The sequence below is a fragment of the Triturus cristatus genome, chromosome 4_1 (genome assembly GCF_964204655.1).
Source record: "Triturus cristatus chromosome 4_1, aTriCri1.1, whole genome shotgun sequence".
Classification (NCBI taxonomy): domain Eukaryota; kingdom Metazoa; phylum Chordata; class Amphibia; order Caudata; family Salamandridae; genus Triturus; species Triturus cristatus.
This window is the reverse complement of record NC_140585.1, coordinates 11,211,906-11,238,486: the sequence shown is the minus strand read 5'-3', so window position 1 is coordinate 11,238,486 and position 26,581 is coordinate 11,211,906. Positions and strand designations below refer to the sequence as shown.

Genomic DNA, 26,581 nt, shown 5'->3' with positions numbered 1-26,581 from the left:
GGCGCGGGATGAGTGGTTGCGGCAGCTTACCTACCTGGCGGGGTCCTCTGTGCGGGCGTGCTGGCGGAGGTCAGACCTCAGTATATATGTCCTAGCCGAGCCCCTCCCTATGGTATTTTCTGATATTCTTCTTGGGTGTTATATTGTGATGCCATTGATTGTTTCGGACTGCACTTCGTGTTGCCTGGCGTTATTGCGCTTATCTGATTTTTGTTCACGCGGCCGGCCCTTGTGGGTTGTAGGCGGCATGCTGTGTTAATATTACAAAATGTGCTGCTTTCTGACTAATGTACATTGCTGCCGGCCCCGGTGGGGTTGTAGGCGGAGAACAGCTGTGTCAATATGGTTGATTTTTTGTCAATAAAGGTTTTATTAAAAAAGAAATAAAAAAAAAGTTCCAAAATGGTACCTCCAAGAAAGCAACCCATTCTACGATGTGTGCTAAGAACAGGCATGGCAAGAATATTATGCCGCTGGAGATGTATCACGAATTAGGGAGTGTTGCACACTTCTGAGGGTTAATTTAAAGTCACCCGTTCATCGAAGACATTTTTGAGTAAATGTACTGGAGCTCTGATCCCATGTTTTTAGACGCTGCTTGGGACTTGTAGCCAGACATTGTTGGCTCTACAAACTGATCATTGCCATGAGGACAGCTGTGCTGCCAGGAGCAACCACCATTTTGACTAACTGCCTTGTTGTGTTGACCTGCTGCTGCTGGGCTGCAGGAGAGACTGCCAATTTGCAACCTAACTGCATGTGCTGTCTGCTGCCTGCCACCTCCTTTTGTGCCCCGAAGTGCTCTCCAAGGGCTTGTTTGCTTGCCCCCTGTTCTCTCGAGATCTCAGGGCCATCAAAGACCTTGTTGCCTCTTTTCTCCAAGACTTCTGCAGGGTGAGCCCATTTTACAGTGCTCCCTTCTGCACCAAGGTAAAACTTTGTGCATTACAGGACAGTGCACCATGGGCCTACAGTGCAGCGCTCTGACCAGGGGAGTGCCTTTGTGCATTCTAGGGAAGTGCTCCATGTTTTACAAACCAGCATGTGGTGAGCGTTTGTTTCTCCAGCGCGAACAGCGTTGTTTCGCTTGGAGGCGTTACCAGAGAAACAAACACGTCCTTGAGCCAGCGTGCTCACTGCAGCTGTATTGGATTGTGAACCTCACCCCTGGAGTCTGGCAAGATATCGCCACCGTCAGATGCCACCAAGAACAAACTGGTGTGGCCCCTCTGGCCGTGAGACCCCAGGAACAGCCCCCTGAAGACTTGTGCTGCTCTGAGGTGGTACAGTGCAGTGTGTAAGGCTGTAGAGCTACAGGAGCTGCACAAAGCCTTCAAGGCAGGCCTTTCGACGACACGTTGTTCCGTAACAAGTTGCGGGCCAGCATTCCGAGGTTCATTCCAGCCAGCCTCGCCCTCTGGTTTTAACGCTTATACTGCACGAAGCTCTCAACGTCGGGTCCCACTCCCGAGACATGACAACATTGTTAGCAAGTTACAGATGCCCTGAGGACAGTGACCCTGCAGCCACAAAGGTACTGTGAGGCGGGTTGGGTCCAGAAGAGTGGTACAGCCGCCCTGCTCTCCTTCACGGGTGGCTTGGTTTCCCCTGGTCAAAGAGACGCGATTCAAGTGGCCTCGGAGGGCTCCAAACCCGCAAGAGCGTGAGGGGCATTTCTTGTTCTGCATTGTCTCTGCTCTGGAGATGACCTCAAGAATGGCGCAGGGCCGTCCATAGAGGAGAACTGCTGGAAGACTCAAGCTCAATTACTGTCGAGCGTTTAGTGGGTGCTCCTGCGCTCTACGTTTGGCTTCTAAATGCAATCACTTCAACCACGTTCACTACAGTTACATATGAAGTGTAATAGGAGCGCAGGTGCGCAGTGACCTACGTTTTCATAGTAATTTGTGTTTTTCTCTGTCAAACCTGCATTATTTGCACTAACTGTGTGATTTAAGTCATTTTGGTCTTGTTTGATGTACAATATAGAATTTATTTTTACATAATCCTGCTTGGAGTCCCTTTTGTCGTTTACTCACTGTGTTGCTGCGCGAGTGTGTTGCACAAACGCTCTGCACATTGCCTCTTTAAACAAGCCTGACTGCCCTGTGCCAAGCTACCAGAGGGTGAGCGCAGGTTCTCTCAGGTGTGTATCCGACTTACCCTGACTAGAGTGGTGGCTTCTGCCTGGCTTAGGTGCCTACCCTAGCCAACCAGAAGCCCCATGCCCAACAGTGGTTCTTATGAATCGCTTGATTTCCCAGCATGCTCCTGCTGCAGAACTAAGTCACCGCACTTTGTGTAGGAGGACTAGCCACCATTTGTGTCTCAAAGGGAAGTGTGACTCTTCTTCTTAGAACATAAGTTTTTTTTCCCTAAATTGTAACTGTTCACCTCTCCATATTATAACAATGCAGCTTTTTCAAGAAATATTTTCTTCATGTAATTTTCAATGTTTTTTCTATTTTGCAGAACAACAATCACATCTAGAAAGTATGAATGGGATAGAGAGCCATAAAGGCTCCGGCGGCAAGATGAATTTTACTCAAAATATCTACTTAAGAAAACTGCGCAGAATGCACATGAGGGAGAGACGCTTTGCTTGTAATGTGTGTGACAAAGGATTTATCGATGAGATTCTTCTTGTGAGGCACAGAAAAGTACACACCAGCCTCAGGCCATATCCCTGCGGAACGTGTAAAAAGTGTTTCACTCAAAAGGCAACTTTTTTACAGCATCAAAGAACACACACTGGAGAGAGGCCTTATCACTGCACAGTGTGTTCCAAGTGCTTTGCTTATAAGAAAGGCCTTGTACAGCATCAAAGCGTACACACGAGAGAGAGGCCTCATCAACGCATACACACAGGAGAGCGGCCTCATCACTGTACTGTGTGTGCAAAGAGCTTCACTCGAAAGAAAGTTCTTCATGAGCATCAACGCATACACACAGGAGAAAAGCCTTTTCGCTGCACCATGTGTGAGAAGAGCTTCAATCAACAGGGAAATCTACTAAAGCACGAACTAATACACACCGGAGAGAGACCTTATCACTGCACCATGTGTGAGACGAGCTTCAGTCAAAAGGCAAATCTACTACAGCACCAAAGAAAACACACAGGGGAGAAACCTTATCATTGCACTGTGTGTTCAAAGCGCTTTTCTCAAAAGGGAGGACTTGTACAGCATCAAAGTGTACACACAGGAGAGAGACCGCATCACTGCACTGTGTGTTCCAAAACCTTTTCTCAGAAGGTGCACCTTGTACTGCATGAAAGAACACACACAGGAGAGCAGCCTTATCACTGCACTCTGTGTTCAAAGCGCTTTGCTGATAAGGGATCCCTAGTACGGCATCACATCGTACACACAAGAAAGAAGCTTTATCACTGCACTGAGTGTTCCAAGTGCTTTGCTGATAAGGGATCCCTTGTACATCATCAAAGAACACACAGTAGAGAGCGGCCTCATCACTGTACTGTGTGTGCAAAGAGCTTCGCTCAAAAGAAAAATCTTCATGAGCATCAACGCATACACACAGGAGAACAGCCTTTTCGCTGCACCATGTGTGAGAAGAGCTTCAATCATAAGGCAAATCTACGAAGGCACCAACTAATACACACCGGAGAGAGACCATATCACTGCACTGTGTGTTCAAAGCGCTTTTCCCAGAACGGAGGCCTTGTACGGCATCAAATCGTACACACATGAGAGAAGCCTTTTCCCTGCACTGTGTGCGAGAAGAGCTTAAATCAAAAGTCAAGTCTCGCAACACCAAACACACAGGAGAGAAACCTTATCCTGCAAAGTGTCTTCCAAGCGCTTTTCTAAGAAAGGCCTTGTATGGCATCAAAATGCACACACAGGAAAGAGGCCTTATCACTGCACTGTGTGTGAGAAGAGCTTTACTGGTAAGGCCAGTTTTGGACAACATCTAAGAAACACACACAAGAGAAGACTTACTGTTGCTCTGGGAGTGAAACGAGCTTTAGTCAAAAAAAACCTCAGGATCTGCCTGACCCTATGGGACCCTTGCGTGAGAAATGGTCCAGCGATGTAGGAGAATTTGACGATCCGGAATGGCGGGAGGCATTGGCGTCACCATGGGAGGCGGGGATCCCCTCCAGGCTTAGGTTGGTGCAGCTACGGATTCTCCACCGCTCATATTACACCAGACACACCCTGCACAGAATAGGTAGGGCACCACACCCATTCTGCCTACGTGGCTGCGGGGAGGAGGGTACCTTCTTACACACCATATGGGAGTGCCCCAAGATCCAAGAATACTGGAGGCGGGTGATGAGGACACTGTCCCAGTCGGGGGGAGTCTCGCTGGTACCAGAGCCTAGGCGATGCCTGCTAAATGTGTGGGAACCTAATGACCTTAGCCGCCAGGCTCAGAGCTGGGCTACGCTGGGGATTGTGCTAGCCAAATGGAACATAGCCCAAAAATGGGGTACGGGGGAGGTGCCTTTGCTGTCTGTCTGGAGAGGGGACATGGATAGAGCTATGCTGGCTGAGCGTTCAGTGTTCATCAGGCGGGGGTGCCCCCGAAAATGGGATAAAGTGTGGGGGCCCTGGAATAAATACAGAGGGGACATATGCGAACCACCACCGCTGCAAGACGACGAGGCCTCTGACTCTGACTGAAGTGAGAGACTTTGAGACATACTCTTGGGGTATGGCTGTCAGAACAAGAAAAATGCGTAGCAGTACTGCCGAGGGGTGGGATATAGTGTCTAGTGCGCAAAGGTTTTCTGCTGTGGCATTAATGTGTACCCGAATACTAATGCTTTGTACTGTTGTAAATCAAAATAATAAAAATTGTTTTAAAAAAAAAAAAAAAAGAAACCTCAGGTCAGGTCTTCTTCAGCATCACAGAACGCACCCGAACGAGGCCTTCCCACTGGGCCAAATGTAAGAAGAGCTTTACTCGGAAGGCCTCTCTACTGCATCACCAAAGATTACACACAGGAGAGCAGCCTCATCAGTGCACTGGGTGTGAGAAGAGCTTTACTCGAAAGGCACATCTTCTTCAGCACCAAATAATACACACTAAACTGAACCCTATCACTGCACAGTTTATGCCAGGAACTTCACTCAAAACGAATATTTCTGCAACACCAATTAATACAAACAAGATAGATCCATTTTCACTGTAACAATCTTTTGTCCTGCTTAACCCAAAGTAAGTTTTACTGGAATGTTGTAACTTAGCGAGGGCTTATAGTCAATAATGCCTAATGGCCAGTGTTCCCTGTAGGGTGCGTGCATTTAGTGTAATAACCCTGAGCGCGCACACTCCGTTGTGAAGTGCATACACTTCACACATCACCGAGGCACCTTTTGCAGCTTTTGCTTTTAAAAAGCGAGCAGTGTGGGAAACAATATCTCTTGCGTGAAGGAGCACAGATAGCAGATCTTGGGCCTAGCAACATACCACCGTGCAAGAGGGAAGAACGAGCAGCGTGCCTCCTAAACGGCAGTGTATCGGGTTGCCGAGGGTCACAAGTTGTGCAGCATGTGTTTTCTTCGCATGCCGTTTGCTGCACTAGTTTCAGAGAGAGGCTGCAGGGCTTTACAGGTAGCTGCGGCTCTCCGGGCGTGACCCATGCCTTGCAGATTAATTTATTTTAAAAGGCCATGCACTCATTAGCATTGTTCGGTATTTAAGGGCATGATGTATGGCATACTGATGTTTAAGTCCCAGCTAAAAGTGTTCAAAAGGCTCAGAGCATAATGGTATGCCTGTGCTAAAAGTATTTAGAGAAGTCATTTCTGACCCTGCCGTGAGCATGCTAAGGCATATGTGCCCCAGTGAGGCAGCATCATTAAGATGAGTCATTTTCCCGGCCTCGACCTGGGCTCTGCAATTGCAGCTCTGGTCACCTGCGAAGCGTGATTGCGAGCAGCCATACAAGAATGTAAGGAGATATGATCGGTAACAAATCACATCCTTGTGTTATTTCTTTATAAATGTGCTGAGTGTTTCTCACTGCTAGCTGAGTCTATTGTACCAACCGAGTATAGGATTCATTTACCACCTCGCTTACATGAGGGCACAGCCTCAGCGCTCGCACGCTGTCTTACAAAACACACACTAAACTATTACTTACACGTCACAACAACTTTTAGCTCACAGCTAGGGCTCTCAGCACAGTCCCCTATTCGCAGATGCCAAAGTCCCAACAAATCGAAGCCCATAGCCACAGAGGTACTCGCCTCCCGGAACGGACTTGCTTTTGTCTTAAGCCCAGGTGCTGCTCGCTCTTTGTGGTGCGTGATTACCGTTGGAGCTGCAGAAAGCAACGTGGGCTCTTTTCCCATCCCATCATACCTTTTACCACATATGTTTAAGAATTAGTAGTTGAACTGTGGTTATTGCAGATGTATGTAGACATCTTTTCCTAAATAAATCCCGCTGTATCTTGCATTGCAATGGGTTGGGTCAGCATTCTGTGCATTTAAGATCCCCTCCTATAGGGCGCACATTTATTTTTTGTCGCTCTGTAAGCTCTACAGCGCTCAGGCTTCGGTAGTGAAGAGTGCTGCCGCGACCAACTGGAAAGCAGCGAACCCACGAGCAGCCCAGTATCTATGAGTGCCGCCAGGTATAACTTGAGTTACCTCTTGTCAGGAGTACTGTGTCCAGACGGATTTTTTAATTTCTTTTTTCATCCCAGTTCTTTTTTGCTTTCCTTATTCGAAGAATGCAAAATACAACAAGACTTAGGGCAGGATGTACTAGCATCAGGAATACCGATTTCCTAATTGCAATTCTCTCTGAGTCGCAATTTGGAAATCGGAATTCCTAATGTATGAAACTCTTTTGAGTTTCATTAGCGATTGCTAGCGAGTGACAAATAGACCTACCCACGCATATTAGTGAGGTAGGTCGCAATTTGAGACCCATTAGGAATCACAACCATCACAGAGATGGCAGCCTGCTGAGGTCAGCTGACCACCATGTCTGTGATTGTTTTTTTAATAAAGCAGTCTGTTTTCCTTAAAGGATAATGGGATGCATTTAAAAAGAACGAAAATAAGCTTTTTCGTTAAATGTTTTAAGAGTAGACAGTGGGGTCCGTGGGACAACTGCCTGCTCTTAAAAATATTTGTTTTCCGTTTTCAAAGGACCCCTACCTATTTGCAAATGGGTTACCACCTACTTCAGGGAGTCAATAAAATTTGACCTTAATTTGGTCGCAAAACATTCATACAGCCCATTCAGATTCAGTAATTGGGAGAGATGCCGTAAACACGCCCCTTTTAAATACCAAATCGCAAACGCAAATTGCGAGTAGGTAGCGTGTTACCGAATCACAATTTGTATTTGGTACATTTGTAAAAGCATTTTTGCGGTTGGACGTTTCCGACTGCAAAAATGCTTCGTACAAGTGGCCCCTAATGAATTACTCCCCCAGCAGGAGAACTAGCCAATAGGGCACTAAACTAATGGTGCAGCGCCAGCTTTGCACGTGTGCAGCAACAGCGGTGGCATGAGCACCGGCACGTAGGGTTTTTTTTAAAACAAATTAATCACTGCAAGCATTCATTTATTTGTGCTCCTCATGAGTGAAGATCTTTCTTTCAACCTTAGTCTTGGAGATAATATTTAGTTTGGAGTCCATGCTCGTGTTTTCCCAGCGGACGGCAGATGCTCCTGCTGGTCTTGGTCCATGCATCACACACTCCTACTGGTGCTTGCCGACTCCTCATGCTTCTGTGCACTTTACCATTGGTGCAGCAGGTGCAGTGGCACGGGGCCCAGGACTGTGAGGGGCCCCTTGAACCCTGTAAATGACTGTATATTAGCAGCCCCACTGTGGTAAATTTAATTACCTAGACTTAATTTATGCGGTAAAATTCAATAAGAATAACTCAGTAAAAATAAGAGGCAGAATCCGTGGTATTTGAGGTTTTAAAATGGGTTTATTCCTTACAAAGGAATTGGTTCGAACCAGGCAAACGTATTCCGTCACCACTAAGGTTCGGGCAGGGATAGAAGCCATACTTTATTGACAGGTTGTCATATTTATAGTAAATGCATTACAGTGAAGACATATGCAGAAGGCGTTACAGCTGAGAAGAGAGATAAGAATACACATACGTAATGAAAAGGCGTTACAATAGGCGTGCATGAGGGCATGTACTGGAAACGTCATTATGATGATGACACAAGTGGGTGGATCCATAAGAGAATCTTGCAAAATCAGCAGAAATACTTGCCAAATATGCGCGCACAGTAGCATGACGTGTGATTGACGTGTAACTGGAGGGTAAAGAGGACTTGACATTTAGCCCTACATGAGGAGACAGAAGTCTGGGATGTCAGAACAACCTAATCCCAAATCGTATCTAATATCTTGTGTTTAAGGAACTGTATTATCTGGAAGGAAAGGTCTCTCAGGCAGAGGCTATCCTATACTGACTGCTAGTGCGTGTATAAGCGTCTACGTGTCTACATGAGATGCGAGGGGCATGGGCCTACCATGGCAACAGAAGCCATGAATAACTTGCACGGAGACAGTAAGGCCGGGCCCTTTGCTCTGTAGCTGGAAGAATGTTTACCTAAACTACTAGACAGGAATGCATTTCTCGAGGAGCGGAGCAGATAACTTGAAGGCTGAATACAGTCTTGGCAGGCAACAGGCCGGGCCAGGCACCGTTAGCCGCGCAGGAAGTAAGACAAAGGTCATGGATACAGATACAGGTCCAGGCTGGAGCATTCAGAGGCAGAAGCTGGAAAAGCTCGATGGCAGAATTCAGGGCCTACCTTGCCAGAGCTGAAAACGTGAAAAGTATACCATATAAAGACGGTGGCAAGGCATACTTAGGAACGGAATATTCGACCCATTCATGGCAGATCTGAAAGAGGTCATGTTGACGTTGGACACAATTGTATTTGCGTCTTCATAGCTGAAAGTGGAGGGAACATACATGTACTTGTAGCATGTACATGGAGCCGTTGGGACTCTAAGATAGGGGACATAATTGATCATAAAAATTCATATTTCCTCATTCCCTCCTTGTCCCCTACGGACCCTTCATGAGATATCGATCCTCAGGAATCCATCAATCTGTTCATGTAACATCATTTGCTCTTCTTTCTTCTTCCGGGATTTTGAATGAGGACTTGAACGTGGAATACATGACGTGGCACACAGGCCGCAAATCGCTGGTCCACATTGTAGACACAGGCAACAACTGAATACTATGAGAAGGCCAAACCTAGGAAGGATAGGACTTTCCATCCCCAGGCTGACAACACGCTCCAGAACCAACCGGACCATGTCCAGGTGCCTGGATTCTGATGTATCTGGTTTGCAATCTTATGAAGACGAGTTATGGCTTTATATACGGATGGCGAGTTTTCTGGAATGAAAACACAACAACTTGATCCGATGACTCTACAGGCTCCGCCCCTATCGGCCAGGATGACGTCAAGGACAAGACGATTTTGGAGAACAACAATCCGCATCGCAGACTGCTCCTCTGTTAAGTTGCCTAGGGCAGAGGTAGTTTCATTCACTACTGCTTCAAGGGTTCTGGTTAATCTACGTATCAGTTTACTATTAGAGACAACACCTATGTAAGGAAAGAGACCTTTATTGAAGTCTGTGTATTGTTCCCATGCTGTTTCAGTGTAGTCAACAATCGGGATATCTCTCTGGGGTCTATTGTGTACTAGATGGGTATTTCTATGGTAATCAGGAGGGGCTAGGAAAACAGGTGGTAGAAGGAATGCAATGTAACAAGTACCATCCCAATCTAGAGGTAAGCGTATGTATGCGGTATGACCACAAATGAAGTAGGAATGACGGGAAGCTCTAAATGTAGACTTGCCTTTATCACTGAATTCGATCACAGTGGTACATTTACTATGACCCAGGTGTACTGAACCATTCTTTCTTACACATAATTCACCTTTGACTGGTAATACTGACATAGCAGGTAAGACTAGTGCAGCTTCGGATTCAACATTCAGAATCATGAGGTTGAGTGTAAAATTACCTAATCCATATACTTCATTTTCTAGGTCAGTTCCTGTCCTTTTGGAAAGTCCCTCCTTGTTAGGGTAACAGGCTTTAAGCAAAACTAAGTTCAGGTTTCCCCATACCCAGTTGCTCTGGTAAACTACAGTATTTGAATCTAAAGAATTAATCAAACTAAACCATGCGCCACAGGAACCATTATGTGTGAATGGATACGGAAAGAGAGGCAGAACTCCTTTGTATTTCTGATAGGGAGGGAGTCGGCCACATATCCAACAATTAGTAGCATTGCTGGCCTGATGGGAGTGATGTAACATACTAATGAATGTGTTGTTGCGCAGCGCGAGTCTATAGGGCAACTCATGTGAAGGTAATTCGCTAAAAGAATGTTCGGCAGTAACATTGTAAGCAGAATGAGCACGCTTGAAAATAGGATAGTATATGTGCAACAGTATACTTGCAGCAATAATCAACAAATTTAGAAAAAACATAATCAACAATGTCACTATACAGTGACTATGAAGTAATTTACAATATGCACGTTTCTTGAGCTGTTTCTGTCTATCTCTCTCTCGATTTCGGTCTAGAGGATACATGTCAAAGACTAATTCAACCGATTCACCTAGGAGAGGACTTAAACAATCAAATTGTCTGACTTGCTAGACCTTAGTTTCAGTTTATAGTTTTGGGAAGCAGTGTTCTCGACCAGGGGAAGTTTTGAATCAGTCTGTGGAAGGGGGCAGGGCTGAGAGTTCAAATCAGACGGTAGTCCATGAAATTTCTTGATATGGCTCGAGTGTAGCCAACCCTTGCGACCCTCGACCTTCACTGCTGTCCTCGTGGTCAGGAGTACTAATCTCGGCGTTTGCCAGCGAGGCTCCAACGGGCTCCTCCTGTCGAAATTTCTTATGAAGACAAAATCTCCGGGAACCACTTCATGGGGCTTCACCTCGGTGTTGTCGGGAAAGGCTGCAGCTACCTGTGAACGGCAAGATTGTAGTGCAGACATCAAGGAAGCAAGGTAATCTGTCAGCATATTACAATCAACATCAGTGATTTTACGAGGTATAGGCGTCCCCCACATATTTGGTGGCCTACCGAAGACCACCTCGTACGGGGATAGCCCTGTGCCAGAATGTGCTACCATTCTCATGTAAAAGAGTGCAACTGGTAAGGCTACTATCCAGTCGACGCCTTTCTCTCTACAGATTTTTGAAAGTCGAATTTTCAGAGTTTGGTTGTGACGTTCCACGAGACCTGCTGCCTCGGGATGCCGGACACAGTGAAATTTCCATTGATAACCTAACAGGAGTGAAATGTGTTTCATCAGCTCGGATGAGAACGGTTGGCCATTATCTGCGTACACGATACGGGGCAAACCATACCGTGGGAAGAATTCACGAACCAGCTGCTTGGCAGTGGTCGGGGCAGTGTAATCTGAGACTGGATGTGCTTCTGTCCAACGGGAAAGAGCGCATACAACTACGAGGACATATTTGAATCCTCGACATCGTTCCATCTGGATATAATCCATCTGGAGGACTTCAAAAGGGTGATCAGGAGGTTGAAATCCACCTTGCTCTACAGGTACGCCTTTACCTGGGTTGAACTGACAACAAATCCTACAAGTACGGACTTTCTGTTTGGCTGCAGCTCGTAAGTGCTTATTAAACCAAATATTTTGAATACTGTCTAACATAGCTTTTTCTCCTAGATGTGCTGGACTATGTATTGTGTTAATGATAACTTGAACCATGGAGTCGGGGAGAAACCATGTAGATTTTCCCTTCGTCATCCATCCCTGATCTGTTTGGATCCCTCCTAGTTCAGTCCATTTCTTGATTTCCTCTAGTGTAGCATGTGTCTGTATGTCAATTACATCAAGGGCGGGATCCCTAACTGTCATGCAGTGTGTCGGTGTCGGAACTATTGTCTTTGTCAAGTCAGTTGCATGAGTTCTATTCTGTACTGTTTGCTTAGCTGTTCGGTCTGCTAGGTCGTTACCCTGGGAAATGATATCGGTGACTTTTGTATGAGCCTTGCACTTCATGATAGATATCGAAGTAGGCAGATGTATTGCATCTAACAGAGCTTGAATGAGGGGGCCGTGTTGAATGTTGGCACCGTGAGAAGTCAAATAACCTCTCTCTCGCCAAAGGACTCCGAAGTCGTGTACAACTCCGAATGCATAACGTGAATCTGTGTATATGTTGACTCTTTTATTTCTGGCTTGAATACAGGCTTGTGTCAGAGCGATGAGCTCTGCTGCTTGAGCTGATAATGTGTCAATACAATTTGTTTCAATAACTTTGGTGTCTGTCGTGACTGCGTAAGCAGCCACTAACTCTCCTGTACTTGTTCTCATGCATGAACCATCCACATAAAGTGTCAGGTCTGGATCTGGTAATGGGACATCTGTCAAGTCTTGTCTGGGTTTTGTCGTAATAGTAATGACTTCAATACAATCATGTGCCAGTGGGTCTGTTCCACTTAATGGCAAAAGTGTGGCAGGATTTAATGTACTGCAGCGTCTGATTTCTATGTGTGGCTGAAATAATGTTAATTCGTAACCTGTCAGTCGTGCTATAGTCAAGTGCTGAGTCTGAGTTCGGTTTAAAAGAACTTCCACGGAGTGTGGAACTTGCACTGTCAATTGATGTCCTAATACTATGGAATCGCTTTGTCTGATCGCTAAAGCTGTCGCTGCGACTGATTTCAGGCATGTAGGCAGAGCCTGAGCTACTGGATCTAATGTGCTGGAAAAGTAAGCACACGGCTTGTGTGAACCTGCTTGTTCCTGAGTGAGTACTGACAAGGCAGTACCTTCGCGTTCTGTAACGAAGAGTGTAAAAGGCTTACTGTAACATGGTGTCGCTAAAACAGGTGCTTGACATAAGGCTTTCTTTAAGTCTTCAAAAGCTTGTGTATGTGCCTGAGTCCACGGGAGGACAGTCAAAGTCGCTGCCTCCTGGGTTGTCAACTGAATGAGTGGCTTTACTAAAAATGCATACTGGGGAATCCATTGTCTACAGTACGAAGTGAGACCTATGAAGGCCCGCACCTCCTTTTGTGTCTTGGGTGGTGGCATGTTTACAATTAACTGGATGCGATCAGGTGTGAGCTGTCTTCCCCCCTTGGACAGCAAGTGCCCAAGGTACACAACTTGCTGAACACAGAATTGCAGCTTCGAAGGGGACACCTTGTGCCCCTTGTCGGCCAGAAAATGTAAAACCGTCAGTGATGCTTTTTCACATTCGGGTTCGCTTCGGGCGGTGATCAGCAGATCATCGACATACTGAAGCTGTGCAGTGTTAACAGGCATGTGGATACTGTCAAGTTGTCTTTTCAGTGCTTGGCTGTAGATGCTGGGGCTTTCTGTGAATCCTTGAGGTGCGCGTGCAAATTTAAAGCTTCGTCCATTTAAACTAAATCCGAACAAATATTGGCTTTCCGGATCGATTGGGACGCTAAAGAAGGCGTTCTTGAGGTCAATTACAGTAAAGAACGTTGCTTCTGAATCAATGGCTGTCAATAATGAAGAGATATCTGGAACCACGGGATATTGTGGTACAATGCATTTATTCAATTCGCGCTGATCAATAATTAATCGATAAACTGGTGGTGCTTTTGGATCAGTTCGTTTAAGAACCGGAATTATAGGAGAATTACACACATTGGAGTCGGTTTCCACAACCACTCCTTGTGCAAGGAGCTCGTCAATGATTTGCAGCAAAGCCACTACAGCATCTGGAGGTAACTTATATTGTCGAATTCGTGGTAATACCACTCCTGCTTTGAGTGTGACTCGATATGGTGCAATGTGCATACAACCTACATCAGTAGGGCCTTGTGCCCATAAATGTGCAGGGACATTCTGTAACCTGTGATCCATGTCTCTAAATACATAGTGACCTTTAAAATCACGCAAGAATAGTCGTACCCCCTCCGGGGAACAACATATTACAGCTCCTAGAGCTTTCAGTGTCTTTATACCTAACAAGTTTTCTGGGCATGATTTTGTAAGTAATAGATCTGTAGTCCGTGTCAATGGACCAACTGTAAGAGGCAGAGGTTGCGATACTTCATTAACAATAGGTTGTCCTGAAAATCCAAGGGAAACATTTTGTGAGCCTGAGAGGGGTGCCCCTGGAACCTCGTCGTGACTTATAGTTGTTCTGCTTGCCCCTGTATCAATTAAAAACTTTCTGTCTTTCCCTAATACTTGACTCTGTACATAAGGACCCTCTTGATCTACGGGAACCTCAATAAGGGGTAAGCCAACTTCCCTCTCTAGGCTATTTCATGTGTATCGCTGATAATCTGGATAGTCATTTTGTGCATACTGGTACATCTGTTGTGTCGTGTTTTGTGTTGCGGCAATAGGCTGTGACTGTGGTACCGCTACGGTCTGTTGTGCAGCTTGCATAGGCTGTACATTCTGAGGTACTTGTTGTTGGATCTGATCCTGTCTAGGCGGACGTGGTCTCTCCTTGGTTTTACCCGTAGAGATATTATGTTTCAGAACTGCACAATCGTTTGTATAATGACCTGGCTGTTTACAATAGTTGCATGTCCCTTTAACAGGAACCGCTGAATTATTGGACTGTGTCGCACCCTTTTTATGACTGTCAGCCGGAACTGACTGGGCGACGAGCATTTTCATTTTCGTGTCTTTCATACGTCTCTGTTCGTGTTCTTGTTCTTCTCTAATTCTATTCTGGTGATACTGTAACATTTGTAACATTTGTGACGGGGTATTAGCTTGCCAAGAGCTCTCTACTTTCAATACTCTGTTCTTAACCTGAGGCAAGGAATTTTCGACTAGTTTCGTTACAAAAAGATGTGGATATGAATCGCTACTTGCTTTCAGGCCGCTGTTAATACCAAAACATTTTTCAAATCGGGAATAAAAATCACTAGTGTCTTCATCTGGTTTCTGTTTGCAAGCTGAGATTGCTCCCCAGTCTTCCTTTTTCGTAGTTAACAAACGTGGCAATACTTGTACTAATAATCCTGGTAACGCTTTAGTTTTGTCTCCAAGCCCTACGCCTGCAGTTCGGGCATTTTCTTCGTTTTCTAATGCTGTCCAATCAATCTTTTGTTCTCCCACCTCCCACTCTTTTTCTTTGAGTTTCTCGTAAATACCGGCAGGCAATAATACTTTCAATATTTTCATAATGTCAGGATAGGTATAATCACCCATGAGTAACATGTCTTTTATTTCACGGTGAAAACCTGCTGGGTCTCTGTCATGGCTGGGCACTAATTTTTTCATTTCCAATAGTTCTATTTTAGTTATAGGCGTGTACACAAACACGCGTCTAAAAGTATTATCATCATTTCTAACTGGGTGTACTTCGCGTAAGGGATTCTGTCTGTCTATGTAATACGTTTTTCTTTCCATGGAGGGAGCTGGATCATGTTCTAGACACAAAAAGGCACTATATCTGTGTCGATATTCTAGAATTACTTTAATTAGATCGGTACCTAGACCTCTCCATTTATTCATGAGTAGTTCTATCAGTATATCAGGTAGGGGACCAGGATCGGAGTGTTGGCCTTTATATAGTATAAGGAGATGTTGTATCATGTATATACTGGCTAGGCGCTGTTCGTCTGGTGAGAGATGCAAAAACGTATGTACTAGCGCGTCATCACTATATTTATCAGAACTATCAACCCATTGTACTGCTGACCTGGCTAATTCTTGTTCATCCATAGAATCGAGTACATGGTACCCCATTCGTTCTTGAAGTATTTTATCAGTAGCCTGAAACAAATGTTCAGGGGTCCTTGGGTTTGACATAGCTGCTTGAAAAATTCTCTTACTTTCTGGACGTATCGGACGTATTGGAGTATTGAAGGATCTTCCTTTTCCTACATAAGCTATCGTTTCTCTAGCTGGTAATTGTAATTGTCCTGTTGTCATTTCTAGTTGTTCCTCATCTCCTGAGGACTCGGTTTTATCTGCATCTGTTTCTCTTTCAGGCTGTTCTTTTTCACATATTTGTTCTACTTTTTTCCTGATCCTTCTGTACATACTTTCTATACTATTCTGTTTATCATGTTTTCCGTCTGCTATATTCTGGCCCCATTTGTTAAGGGCTCTCATTTCTTCCGCGTCTACGCCTGGCCTATCTCTGTGTCTTATCAGGCAGTTTATAAAGAAGCGTAACAACAGTTTCTGCGTGCCCACTTTCTGGTAGGCCATGGCCTCGCCAATACTTTGAGGACCTTGCCCTGTTTGGACAAAGCGATATATTTTGTCTAGATGTTCAATCATTCCTGGTAATATCATTAAATAGTTCGCAACTCGTCGTAGGCGTACTGATGATAGCATCATTCTGTCGTCTTTACCTGGTACTGGATCATATCTACAATCTGTAAGAGGCTCTTTAAGTATGTCATAATTCGCTGTTTGAGGTGTACGTTGGTGTGCTAGATCCCTATAAGTCAATCGACGCACTGATGGCGGCGTATGAAAACTTCCTGTCGCACCTCCTGAGGTGCTAGGTCCAAAAGGATTCGTTGGGTGTAAGGTAGGAAGAATAGATGCAGGAAGAAGTGGAGGAACGGGCGGAAGGTTTTGGACGGACGGAGGAGTATGTTGCTGCAGAAGCGGGGACAGATTTTCTCGGGGTCGAGCACCATTTGCAGGTGGTGTACGTGGCGGCGGAGCATTAACATATTCGGGGGCTACATCATCTAAATAGGAAGAAAGGAAAATGTCCTTTGCAGTCTTGGGGTGCACTTTAGTCGGAAGCAATGGAGGTGGCAGATCTTTCGGTACTTCCAGGGTGGCCTTAGGTAAGCCCTCGGCCAGAAGAGGATACATACCATTCATAAGAGTGTTTCGTTGTCTGTCTACTTGTTCGGCTTTTGCTCGGATACCTTCCTCAATTAATATATTTTCTCGGGCTTTTTCTGAATCCTCCCTACTTTTCTCTTCTTTTCTGAGCGCTTTCTCTGTGCGTCTATGCGATTCTTTACGCCAGAATTCAATGGCATCTTTCTGTGACTGTCTGGCTTTCTTTTTCCATAATGCTTCTTCTACTCTCATGATGCAATCTGCATCCCATGTCCCAGTAGTGGGCCATCTCTGATTCTCTGCTAAATCCTTGGTGTAGTCTACCCATAATTCGAGATATAATACGGCATCTAGGCCATGTTTATGATACATAAAGTACCCTGGAGTGTCCCTAGGTGGAATGGGAACAGCTTCCTCGAGTATCACTTTTCTAGTTTTTATCTGTCTTAATTTCGAGAATAACGGCATCTTGAACCTTGCTACTTGATTCTTACTCGGACTTGAACACAATTAATACAATAAACACAGTAATGAAGATCGAACAATCACTCATACCACGACATTTAAAACATATCAAAACATTTTAGAACGAACAATAATAATTAGAACAAAACTAGTTAACTGCATAATACTAGATGTACTGCTAAACAGCACAGATACACTGCTGAAACAGTGCAGACCAGGTCTGTGTACCCAAACCCGTCTTGACCGGCACAAACCAATGTGCACGTCTAGATGCGTCCCCAGCAACGGTACTCACCGGGAAGCACGGAACGGAACAGAAGGCCTCGGAAGTCTGGACTGGACTAGACCAAACTGGACTGGACTCGACTCGTGACTTAGATACTTCGGAACTTCGGAATCTGGTGGGCCTCTGTATACCTCGGATCTTGCTCTCTCAGCTAGGCTCTGGTTGGGATTCTCCGCACTCCTCACCGCCTCGTCTGGGTGTTGATCGCAGCCTCAGTCGCCCCCGTTGGCCTGAGGGAGATACAGGAAATCCTGCGGGTACGCGTAGTTGTCCGTCCGGCTGTGGCAGGAGACCGGGTCTGCAACGCACCTCCGGCGCGTGGGGTGTGAGAGGTGTCCCTATTCGGGCGCCAATTATGTGGTAAATTTAATTACCTAGAAGCCATACTTTATTGACAGGTTGTCATATTTATAGTAAATGCATTACAGTGAAGACATATGCAGAAGGCGTTACAGCTGAGAAGAGAGATAAGAATACACATACGTAATGAAAAGACGTTACAATAGGCGTGCATGAGGGCATGTACTGGAAACGTCATTATGATGATGACACAAGTGGGTGGATCCATAAGAGAATCTTGCAAAATTAGCAGAAATACTTGCCAAATATGCGCGCACAGTAGCATGACGTGTGATTGACGTGTAACTGGAGGGTAAAGAGGACTTGACATTTAGCCCTACATGAGGAGACAGAAGTCTGGGATGTCAGAACAACCTAATCCCAAATCGTATCTAATATCTTGTGTTTAAGGAACTGTATTATCTGGAAGGAAAGGTCTCTCAGGCAGAGGCTATCCTATACTGACTGCTAGTGCGTGTATAAGCGTCTACGTGTCTACATGAGATGCGAGGGGCATGGGCCTACCATGGCAACAGAAGCCATGAATTACTTGCACGGAGACAGTAAGGCCGGGCCGTTTGCTCTGTAGCTGGAAGGATGTTTACCTAAACTACTAGACAGGAATGCATTTCTCGAGGAGCGGAGCAGATAACTTGAAGGCTGAATACAGTCTTGGCAGGCAACAGGCCGGGCCAGGCACCGTTAGCCGCGCAGGAAGTAAGACAAAGGTCATGGATACAGATACAGGTCCAGGCTGGAGCATTCAGAGGCAGAAGCTGGAAAAGCTCGATGGCAGAATTCAGGGCCTACCTTGCCAGAGCTGAAAACGTGAAAAGTATACCATATAAAGACGGTGGCAAGGCATACTTAGGAACGGAATATTCGACCCATTCATGGCGGATCTGAAAGAGGTCATGTTGACGTTGGACACAATTGTATTTGCGTCTTCATAGCTCAAAGTGGAGGGAACATACATGTACTTGTAGCATGTACATGGAGCCGTTGGGGTCTAAGATAGGGGACATAATTGATCATAAAAATTCATATTTCCTCATGAGTTACCTCTTGTCAGGAGTACTGTGTCCAGACGGATTTTTTAATTTCTTTTTTCATCCCAGTTCTTTTTTACTTTCCTTATTCGAAGAATGCAAAATACAACAAGACTTAGGGCAGGATGTACTAGCATCAGGAATACCGATTTCCTAATTGCAATTCTCTCTGAGTCGCAATTTGGAAATCGGAATTCCTAATGTATGAAACTCTTTTGAGTTTCATTAGCGATTGCTAGCGAGTGACAAATAGACCTACCCACGCATATTAGTGAGGTAGGTCGCAATTTGAGACCCATTAGGAATCACAACCATCACAGAGATGGCAGCCTGCTGAGGTCAGCTGACCACCATGTCTGTGATTGTTTTTTTAATAAAGCAGTCTGTTTTCCTTAAAGGATAATGGGATGCATTTAAAAAGAATGAAAATAAGCTTTTTCGTTAAATGTTTTAAGAGTAGACAGGGGGGGGGCGTGGCTTGGACGCCGATCAAGATGGCCGCTTAGACCCGGAGCTCCGCCGCACCGGGACGGACCTGTATTAATTACAGCAGCCCTCACGCTTTTTCGTCGGACTCACCGAGATGTTCCTGCTAGCGGAGCGTGTTGTGCACCTGGGGAACCAAGGGTGAACCCTTTTGCGCCCGGAATACGCTGTCTCCATCGCGCTGAATGCGCTCCTCAGAACGCCCGCCATTTTGTTGCCTCAGCGCTGTTCGCCTGTAACCGGCGCGCGCACCTGGAGCAGCGAGCTCTCCTCATGCTCTCAGACGCGCTCTGCTCTTCAGGACAATGTGGAATAATTCCTATTTGACAAGCGCTTATCCAAGGGACAGCTCCATGAAGGACTTATTACAACTTCCCTGGTAGGTGAATATCTCTGTGGTTTTGAGCTGCACCCTGAGGATTACTTACCTGCCTTAACCCTTCAGAGAAATGAATTTGTTTTCTACGCTGTGGTAGCGCATGGAGATGGATCTTGCACCAGGGGCTCTTTTTCTGTGACTTATATATACTTTTAAGGTTACTCCTGCCAAACCTTATGTGGTACTAAACGTGTCAATGAGCAACGTTATTTAAACACTTACTATGTGTGGAAACATCTCCTAATATCAGCTGACATCGCTTCCAGGCCCGGGGTGTCTTCATGACTTCTCCAAGTGTTCTCTATTATTTCTGATAACCGCTGGGCTATTCAGACCGGACATGTTGACATATTGACATTCCCTGCCCCTGAGCCCAGATTGTTGTGTTGGCTTGCTTATTTGACTTTTGCTCACTATCACTGGCACGTTTTATGCTTCTATGCTTCTATGGGCAAGCTTCGCAATCCGAAGTTTGTCTTTGTGCCCTCGAAGGCTCCGCCTTCCTCTGCCTCCTCCTCACCATCAGGCCATCCTCCTCATCCTCCTTCCACAGAGCAAATGGCGACAGCAGGTCCCTCCCGCTCTTCTTCATCACAACCTTCTTCCAGTAAGTCTTCTCCTCCTGCCTCCTTACCTAAGCGCTTGAAGCCGGACTCCTCTCCTCCCCCACCTGAGTCATCTCCACCCCCTATCTCTATGGAGTTGATACTTGAGGAGATTCGCGCCTTGCGCCCGTTCGTGGAGGAGACTAACGCTAAGATGCAGCTTTTTGAGGCCAAATGGTCAACTATGGAGGCCCGTGTTTCTTCTGTGGAGCAGCAGGTTCCGGAAATTCAGTCAAATTCCCATCGCATTTCCTCTTTGGAGAAGTCTCTTCTTACCCTTCAACAGCATACTGAGGATTTGGAAAACAGGAACAGGAGGAATAACCTACGTGTTTATGGCCTGCCGGAATCCTTGGAAGGTGATGATCCTGTCACGTTCTTCTCTTCTTTCCTCCTAAAATTGTTAGACCTTCCTGCTACCACCTCTCTTAGTATCCAACGAGCCCATAGACTTGGTCCTCGCTCCTCCTCCTCCACCAAACCGCGGGGGGTCATTATCCTCTTTCTTAAATTTACAGACCTCCTCCTGATCCTCTCCACAGCTCGAGCGAAGCGCCAAATCTCTTGGATGGGTCAGAGAGTTTATCTCTCTCAGGATGTCTCTGGTGCCACTGCCGCCAGAAGAAAAGAATTTCTGTCTCTTCGCGCTCCCCTACGTTCTATGGGAGCTAGATATGGCCTTTTTCACCCTTGTACCTTCAAGGTAACTCATCAAAACAATACTTGGACTTTTCAAGACCCGGCTGAGCTCAAGAAATTCATCCACACTCAGACTAATGCTGGCATGGACACGTCTAATCCTCCTACTGGTTGATTATTTACTTGTTTGGTTTTTTCTCCTTACAGGTTCTTGCTGGAATTTTTTCCCTCCTTGGTTGATTTTCCTTCTACCTGATATGATTGTATAATGGTTGTCAATTGGGTTTTCTGTTTTTGCATACAACTGTTTGTTTGTGTACTGTTTACCTCCCCATGACTCCTGCATAACATGTTTCTCTTTCCTTCCCCTAGATTTTCTGTTCGACCAACCCTCTTGTAGTCCTCTTCGTACCATTTGATCCGTCTTCCTCATAATCCGTCCTGTTGCGGTGGGTTGTTGCTCTCCGGCTCGGAGGGCTGTTCTTGTCGAATCCTCCCACACCCCATCGTCGTCATCTTGTTATTTCCCTTCCCCCTTCAGGTATGTTTTCTTCAGTCGTCCGTTTGGATATGTACTGTCTCTTCTTCTTCTCCTCTTTTTCTCCCCTTTCCTTCCTCTCCTCTTTCCTTGCTCTTTTTTTCACCATGTCCTTCGACTTTCTTCTGTCCTGCTCTTGTCTTTCCCCCGCTCGTTATTCTCCTTTGTGGCGTTTTTGGTTTCATCCCTTTTCTCTGTCCCTGGCACACTTTATTGTGATTTAATTTAAAGTTATTTCATGGAATGTGAAAGGTTTTGTTAGCCCTATTAAGCGGCAGAGAGTGCTTTCCCATCTAGCCTCTTACACTCCTGACTTAGTTCTTTTGCAAGAGACCCATCTCTCTGAGGCGGAGTCTCTTAAGTTAAAAAGAGGTTGGGTGGGAACGGTTTTATTTTCTCCTACCTCTAACAAAAAGAATGGTGTAGCTATTTTGTGTCACAAGAAGTTAAAATGTAAAATTCTCTCTCAAGAAATTGATACTGAGGGTCGTTGGGTCCTAGCTAAACTGTTAATCAATTCTGTTTCCTTGACTGTTTTTAATGTATATGGTCCCACTCACCCTGATTGTAACTTCTGGCCTCTAATAACTTCTAAGTGTTTCCAATACAGTGATTCTCTGTTCATTCTGGGGGGGGATTGTAATCAAATTGTTGACCCGTTTCTTGATCGCAAATCCTCTGCCCGTTTCACCCCCCACAAATCACATACACAATTCCTTGACACCATCTCCAAATCTCACCTTCTTGATTCATGGAGACTGTCCCATCCTGACTCTTTAGACTATTCGTTCTTCTCACCCCCTCATGCCTCCTTCTCCCGGATTGACTATATATTCCTTTCTCAATCTCTCTCTCAAAATCTTCTTTCCTCATCTATAGAGCCGATTGTTATCTCAGACCATGCTCCTATTATCACCGTTTTTGATCTTCTTCCCCCTCATCCCAAATCCTCCCGCTGGCGCTTTAATAACTCTCTCCTCCTAGATCCCCTCTTTTCTTCCTCTTTTCTTTCCTTTGCCACGGAATTTTTCCTACTTAATTCTGATCCCTCGTTACCCCCTCATGTTATTTGGGATTCTTTCAAGGCTACGGCTCGCGGCTTTGTGATTGACTTTGTCTCAAAGAAAAAGAAATCTTATCTTAAGAAACAAAAAGACCTTCTCTCTCATATCAAATCCCTGGAGCATAAATTCTACACCTCTTCTACTCCAACTGTTGTACCAGACCTTATACGCGCCAAACTCGAGTTTAACAAAATTTCTACTGACAATGCATCCTCATTACTTCTCCGCAGCAGCGCCCGCTACTACGGAGGTCGTAACAAGTCAGGTAAGCTTCTGGCCAACTATCTTAAGTCCCGCAAGGAGCGTAATTTGATTGATTCAATATATTCCAACGATAACCGTCTCCTCCACAAGGAAGAAGATATACTCGCCCAATTCCAACAGTTCTACCAATCTCTTTATACCCCTGAATCCCCCCCTTCGACTACTCTCATTCAATCCTACTTGGACAAAATTCCTCCCCCTTCCACCTCTCATCTCAATTTCCCTGATCTTGAGCTTGACCTCTCTCTCACCGAACTGGATAGTGCCTTAACATCTCTAACCAAGGGTAAATCTCCGGGTCCGGACGGTTTCTCTGTGGAATTTTATCTACATTTTTCAGATCTTTTGCTTCCCAAACTTCTCTCCCTCTTTCAATCTTTCTTCACCTCCGGCACGGCTACTGGTACCTTTCATGAGGCTACGATCTGCTTAATACCCAAAGAAGGCCGTGACCCGCAATTTTGTAAGAACTATCGCCCAATATCCCTTGTTAATGTAGACTACAAATTATTTGCTAAACTTCTTGCCCGGCGCTTAGATTCTTTCCTCCCACACCTTATCGGTAAGGAACAATGCGGTTTCGTAAAGGGTAGACTTACCTCAGATAATTCCCGTCTTTTTCTCAATGTTCTCAATAAGGTACCTTCTCTCAACTTCTCTCTAGCTGCTATATCAGTTGATGCCGAGAAGGCCTTTGATAGAGTAGATTGGTCCTTTATGTTCGCCTCCCTCCGTTGGCACGGCTTTGGCCCTAATTTTATCTCTCTTGTTTCTTTACTTTATTCCTCTCCTAAAGCGTCTGTGTTAGTTAATGGCCGGATATCCTCTTACTTTCCTTTGCAGCGTGGCGTCCGCCAGGGCTGTCCTCTATCCCCTTTACTTTTTGTTCTAGCTTTAGAACCGTTTCTCTCGTCCATCAGAAACAACATTTCTATCTCTGGCTTCCCTTATGACAAAACTCACTTGAAACTCTCTGCGTATGCAGATGACATTCTTTTGTTTATTTCCGATCCTGACCAATCCATTCCGGCCTTACTACTTGAGTTTAACTCTTTTTCCCAAGTTTCTGGTTACAAGATCAACTCTGATAAAACTGAGATCCTCCCTCTTACTAAATTTTGTCTCCCTCATCAGTTTTCGGCCACCGGCTTTGCATGGAATCCCTCTAAAATTAAATACCTTGGAGTCTGGTTCTCTAACTCCATTTCTTCATCTATTCGATTGAACATGTCCGCTGTACTATCCCGTATGGATAAGTTGTTTTCTTCTTGGAATCCTCTTTTTCTCTCATGGTGGGGTCGGCTGGACTCGATCAAAATGATGATTTCTCCCATCCTTATATACATCCTTTCCATGCTCCCCGTTCATATCCCTGATGTCTATTTCAAACGCATTGATTCCTATCTTTCTAAATTCCTCTGGAATAATAAAAAATCGAGAGTTGCGCTTGCTGCCCTTCGTAAACCAAAGGCTAATGGCGGAGTCAACTTTCCGGATTTTCGCCTTTATCATAAATCTTTTTCTCTCCGTCAGGCTTCTAATTGGCTTGTCCTTACACCTTCTCCTCTAGCTCCTCTTTGGCTCTCTATTGAACGCTCACTCCTCTCTCCTTTTTCCCTATCTGAAGTTGTACATTTCACCGCTAAGAATTTAACCACCCCTCTACCCCTGTTTAAGCATACTACTTCTCTTCTACATGCTCTGGTCCGTCCTGACCCGATCTCCCGTGAATCCTTTTTGGCTTCCCCTATTTGGTACAATTCACTTATTCTCCTCCATAATCGTCCTATTTGCTGGACTGCATGGAGATCTAAGGGGCTGATATGGGTTAACCAGCTTTTTGATGGTTTTCTCCCATGTTCCTTTCCTCGATTCCGACTTTTGTTTCGCTGTCCCCAGTCTTTCCTCCATAGATTCTCTGTCCTAATGGCCATTATACTTGAGGTCTACTACTCTCTCCCCTTGTCACCCTCTTCTGTTTCCCAATCCTCGCTTCTTCAGATTCTCTCTGCTCTCCCCAAAGCCTCTCTTATTTATAAATTTTTCTCCTCCCCCAATCCGACTCGTCCGAAATCTAAATTGGAACTTGCTTGGGAGCTTGATTTGGGCTGTGAATGGTCTATAATTGTTTGGGACAAAGTCTGGGTCAGATCCTTAAAAATCTCCCGTTCTGCCTCACTAACTCAATCTATGTTCTTTCTATATCATAGACTTTATCTCTCTCCCCTTTCTATTTCTCGCTTCTCCCCTGATAAGGACTCTACCTGTTGGACCTGCTCTGCCCCTAATGCTGATCTGTATCATTTACTTTTTCTGTGTCCTTCTGCTCTAGCACTTTGGGATCAGGTGTGGTCTTATGTCGCTCGCCTATTCTCTATCTCTATTCCGTACTCTATCCCTCTTCTTTTTTTAGGTAGTATCTCTGACGCTCTTGACATTCCTTCTCGCTCCTCAGGTCTATTAGATCTCATGTTGGCTCTGGCTTTCCAACACATTTCTTCCAACTGGAAGGATCTTTCCAAGCTCTCGATACAATGTTGGTGGAACTCCCTCTGTCACTATCACAGACTCGATGTTCGCTTCGCTGCTACCTCCACTCCTACTCTCAATAGAGATCTATTCTGGTTACCTCTCACAACTTATCTTGATTCCATGGCTCTGAAATCGAAACCTGTTTCTCCTTTATCTTCTGAGAATTTCAAACCCCCATGAGACACTTCGGCTCTACCCTTCCTCTTTCTTTCTTCCTCTCTATTCCTTTTATCTTATTCACATTTACATTCTCATTCCCTGCCTTTCAACTATTCCCTACCCTTGGCTTATTTGCTCTTTCTATTCTATCTGTTTTCTTTCTGACTATATCACTTATTCGTCTCTTAAACGCCTCATATCTCCCTTTCTCTTTCCTTTTACCTTCTTTTCTTTTTCCTCCCCTCTCTCTCCTCTTCCCCCTTTCTCCTTTCGGTTCCCTTTAAAATTCTATAAAATGCTTTTTGTACTTTTTCCTCAGGTTCCTCAGATTTTAGCGCATAATGATCCTTTATTATTTTTCTCTCTTTTTGAATTTGTATGACAATGCTCTTCATATGACTTGTATTTGTTGTTCGCTATGTTTTCTCTTCAAATAAAGCATTTCAAACATAAAAAAAAAGAGTAGACAGTGGGGTCCGTGGGACAACTGCCTGCTCTTAAAAATATTTGTTTTCCGTTTTCAAAGGACCCCTACCTATTTGCAAATGGGTTACCACCTACTTCAGGGAGTCAGTAAAATTTGACCTTAATTTGGTCGCAAAACATTCATACAGCCCATTCAGATTCAGTAATTGGGAGAGATGCCGTAAACACGCCCCTTTTAAATACCAAATCGCAAACGCAAATTGCGAGTAGGTAGCGTGTTACCGAATCACAATTTGTATTTGGTACATTTGTAAAAGCATTTTTGCGGTTGGACGTTTCCGACTGCAAAAATGCTTCGTACAAGTGGCCCCTAATGAATTACTCCCCCAGCAGGAGAACTAGCCAATAGGGCACTAAACTAATGGTGCAGCGCCAGCTTTGCACGTGTGCAGCAACAGCGGTGGCATGAGCACCGGCACGTAGGGTTTTTTTTAAAACAAATTAATCACTGCAAGCATTCATTTATTTGTGCTCCTCATGAGTGAAGA

At 45.1% G+C, this 26,581-nt stretch overlaps 1 protein-coding gene across 1 annotated transcript in view; it reads left to right on the top strand.

Annotated features, from left to right (window-relative positions):
- LOC146839296 (uncharacterized) overlaps positions 1–26,581 on the top strand; it is a 400,042-nt gene that overhangs the window by 360,647 nt on the left and 12,814 nt on the right. Inside the window, 3 exon segments of the mRNA XM_085650764.1 lie at positions 2,473–3,762; positions 3,836–3,915; positions 4,940–5,157. Of these exon segments, the coding sequence (XP_085506890.1) occupies positions 2,473–3,762; positions 3,836–3,915; positions 4,940–5,157 (1,588 nt within the window).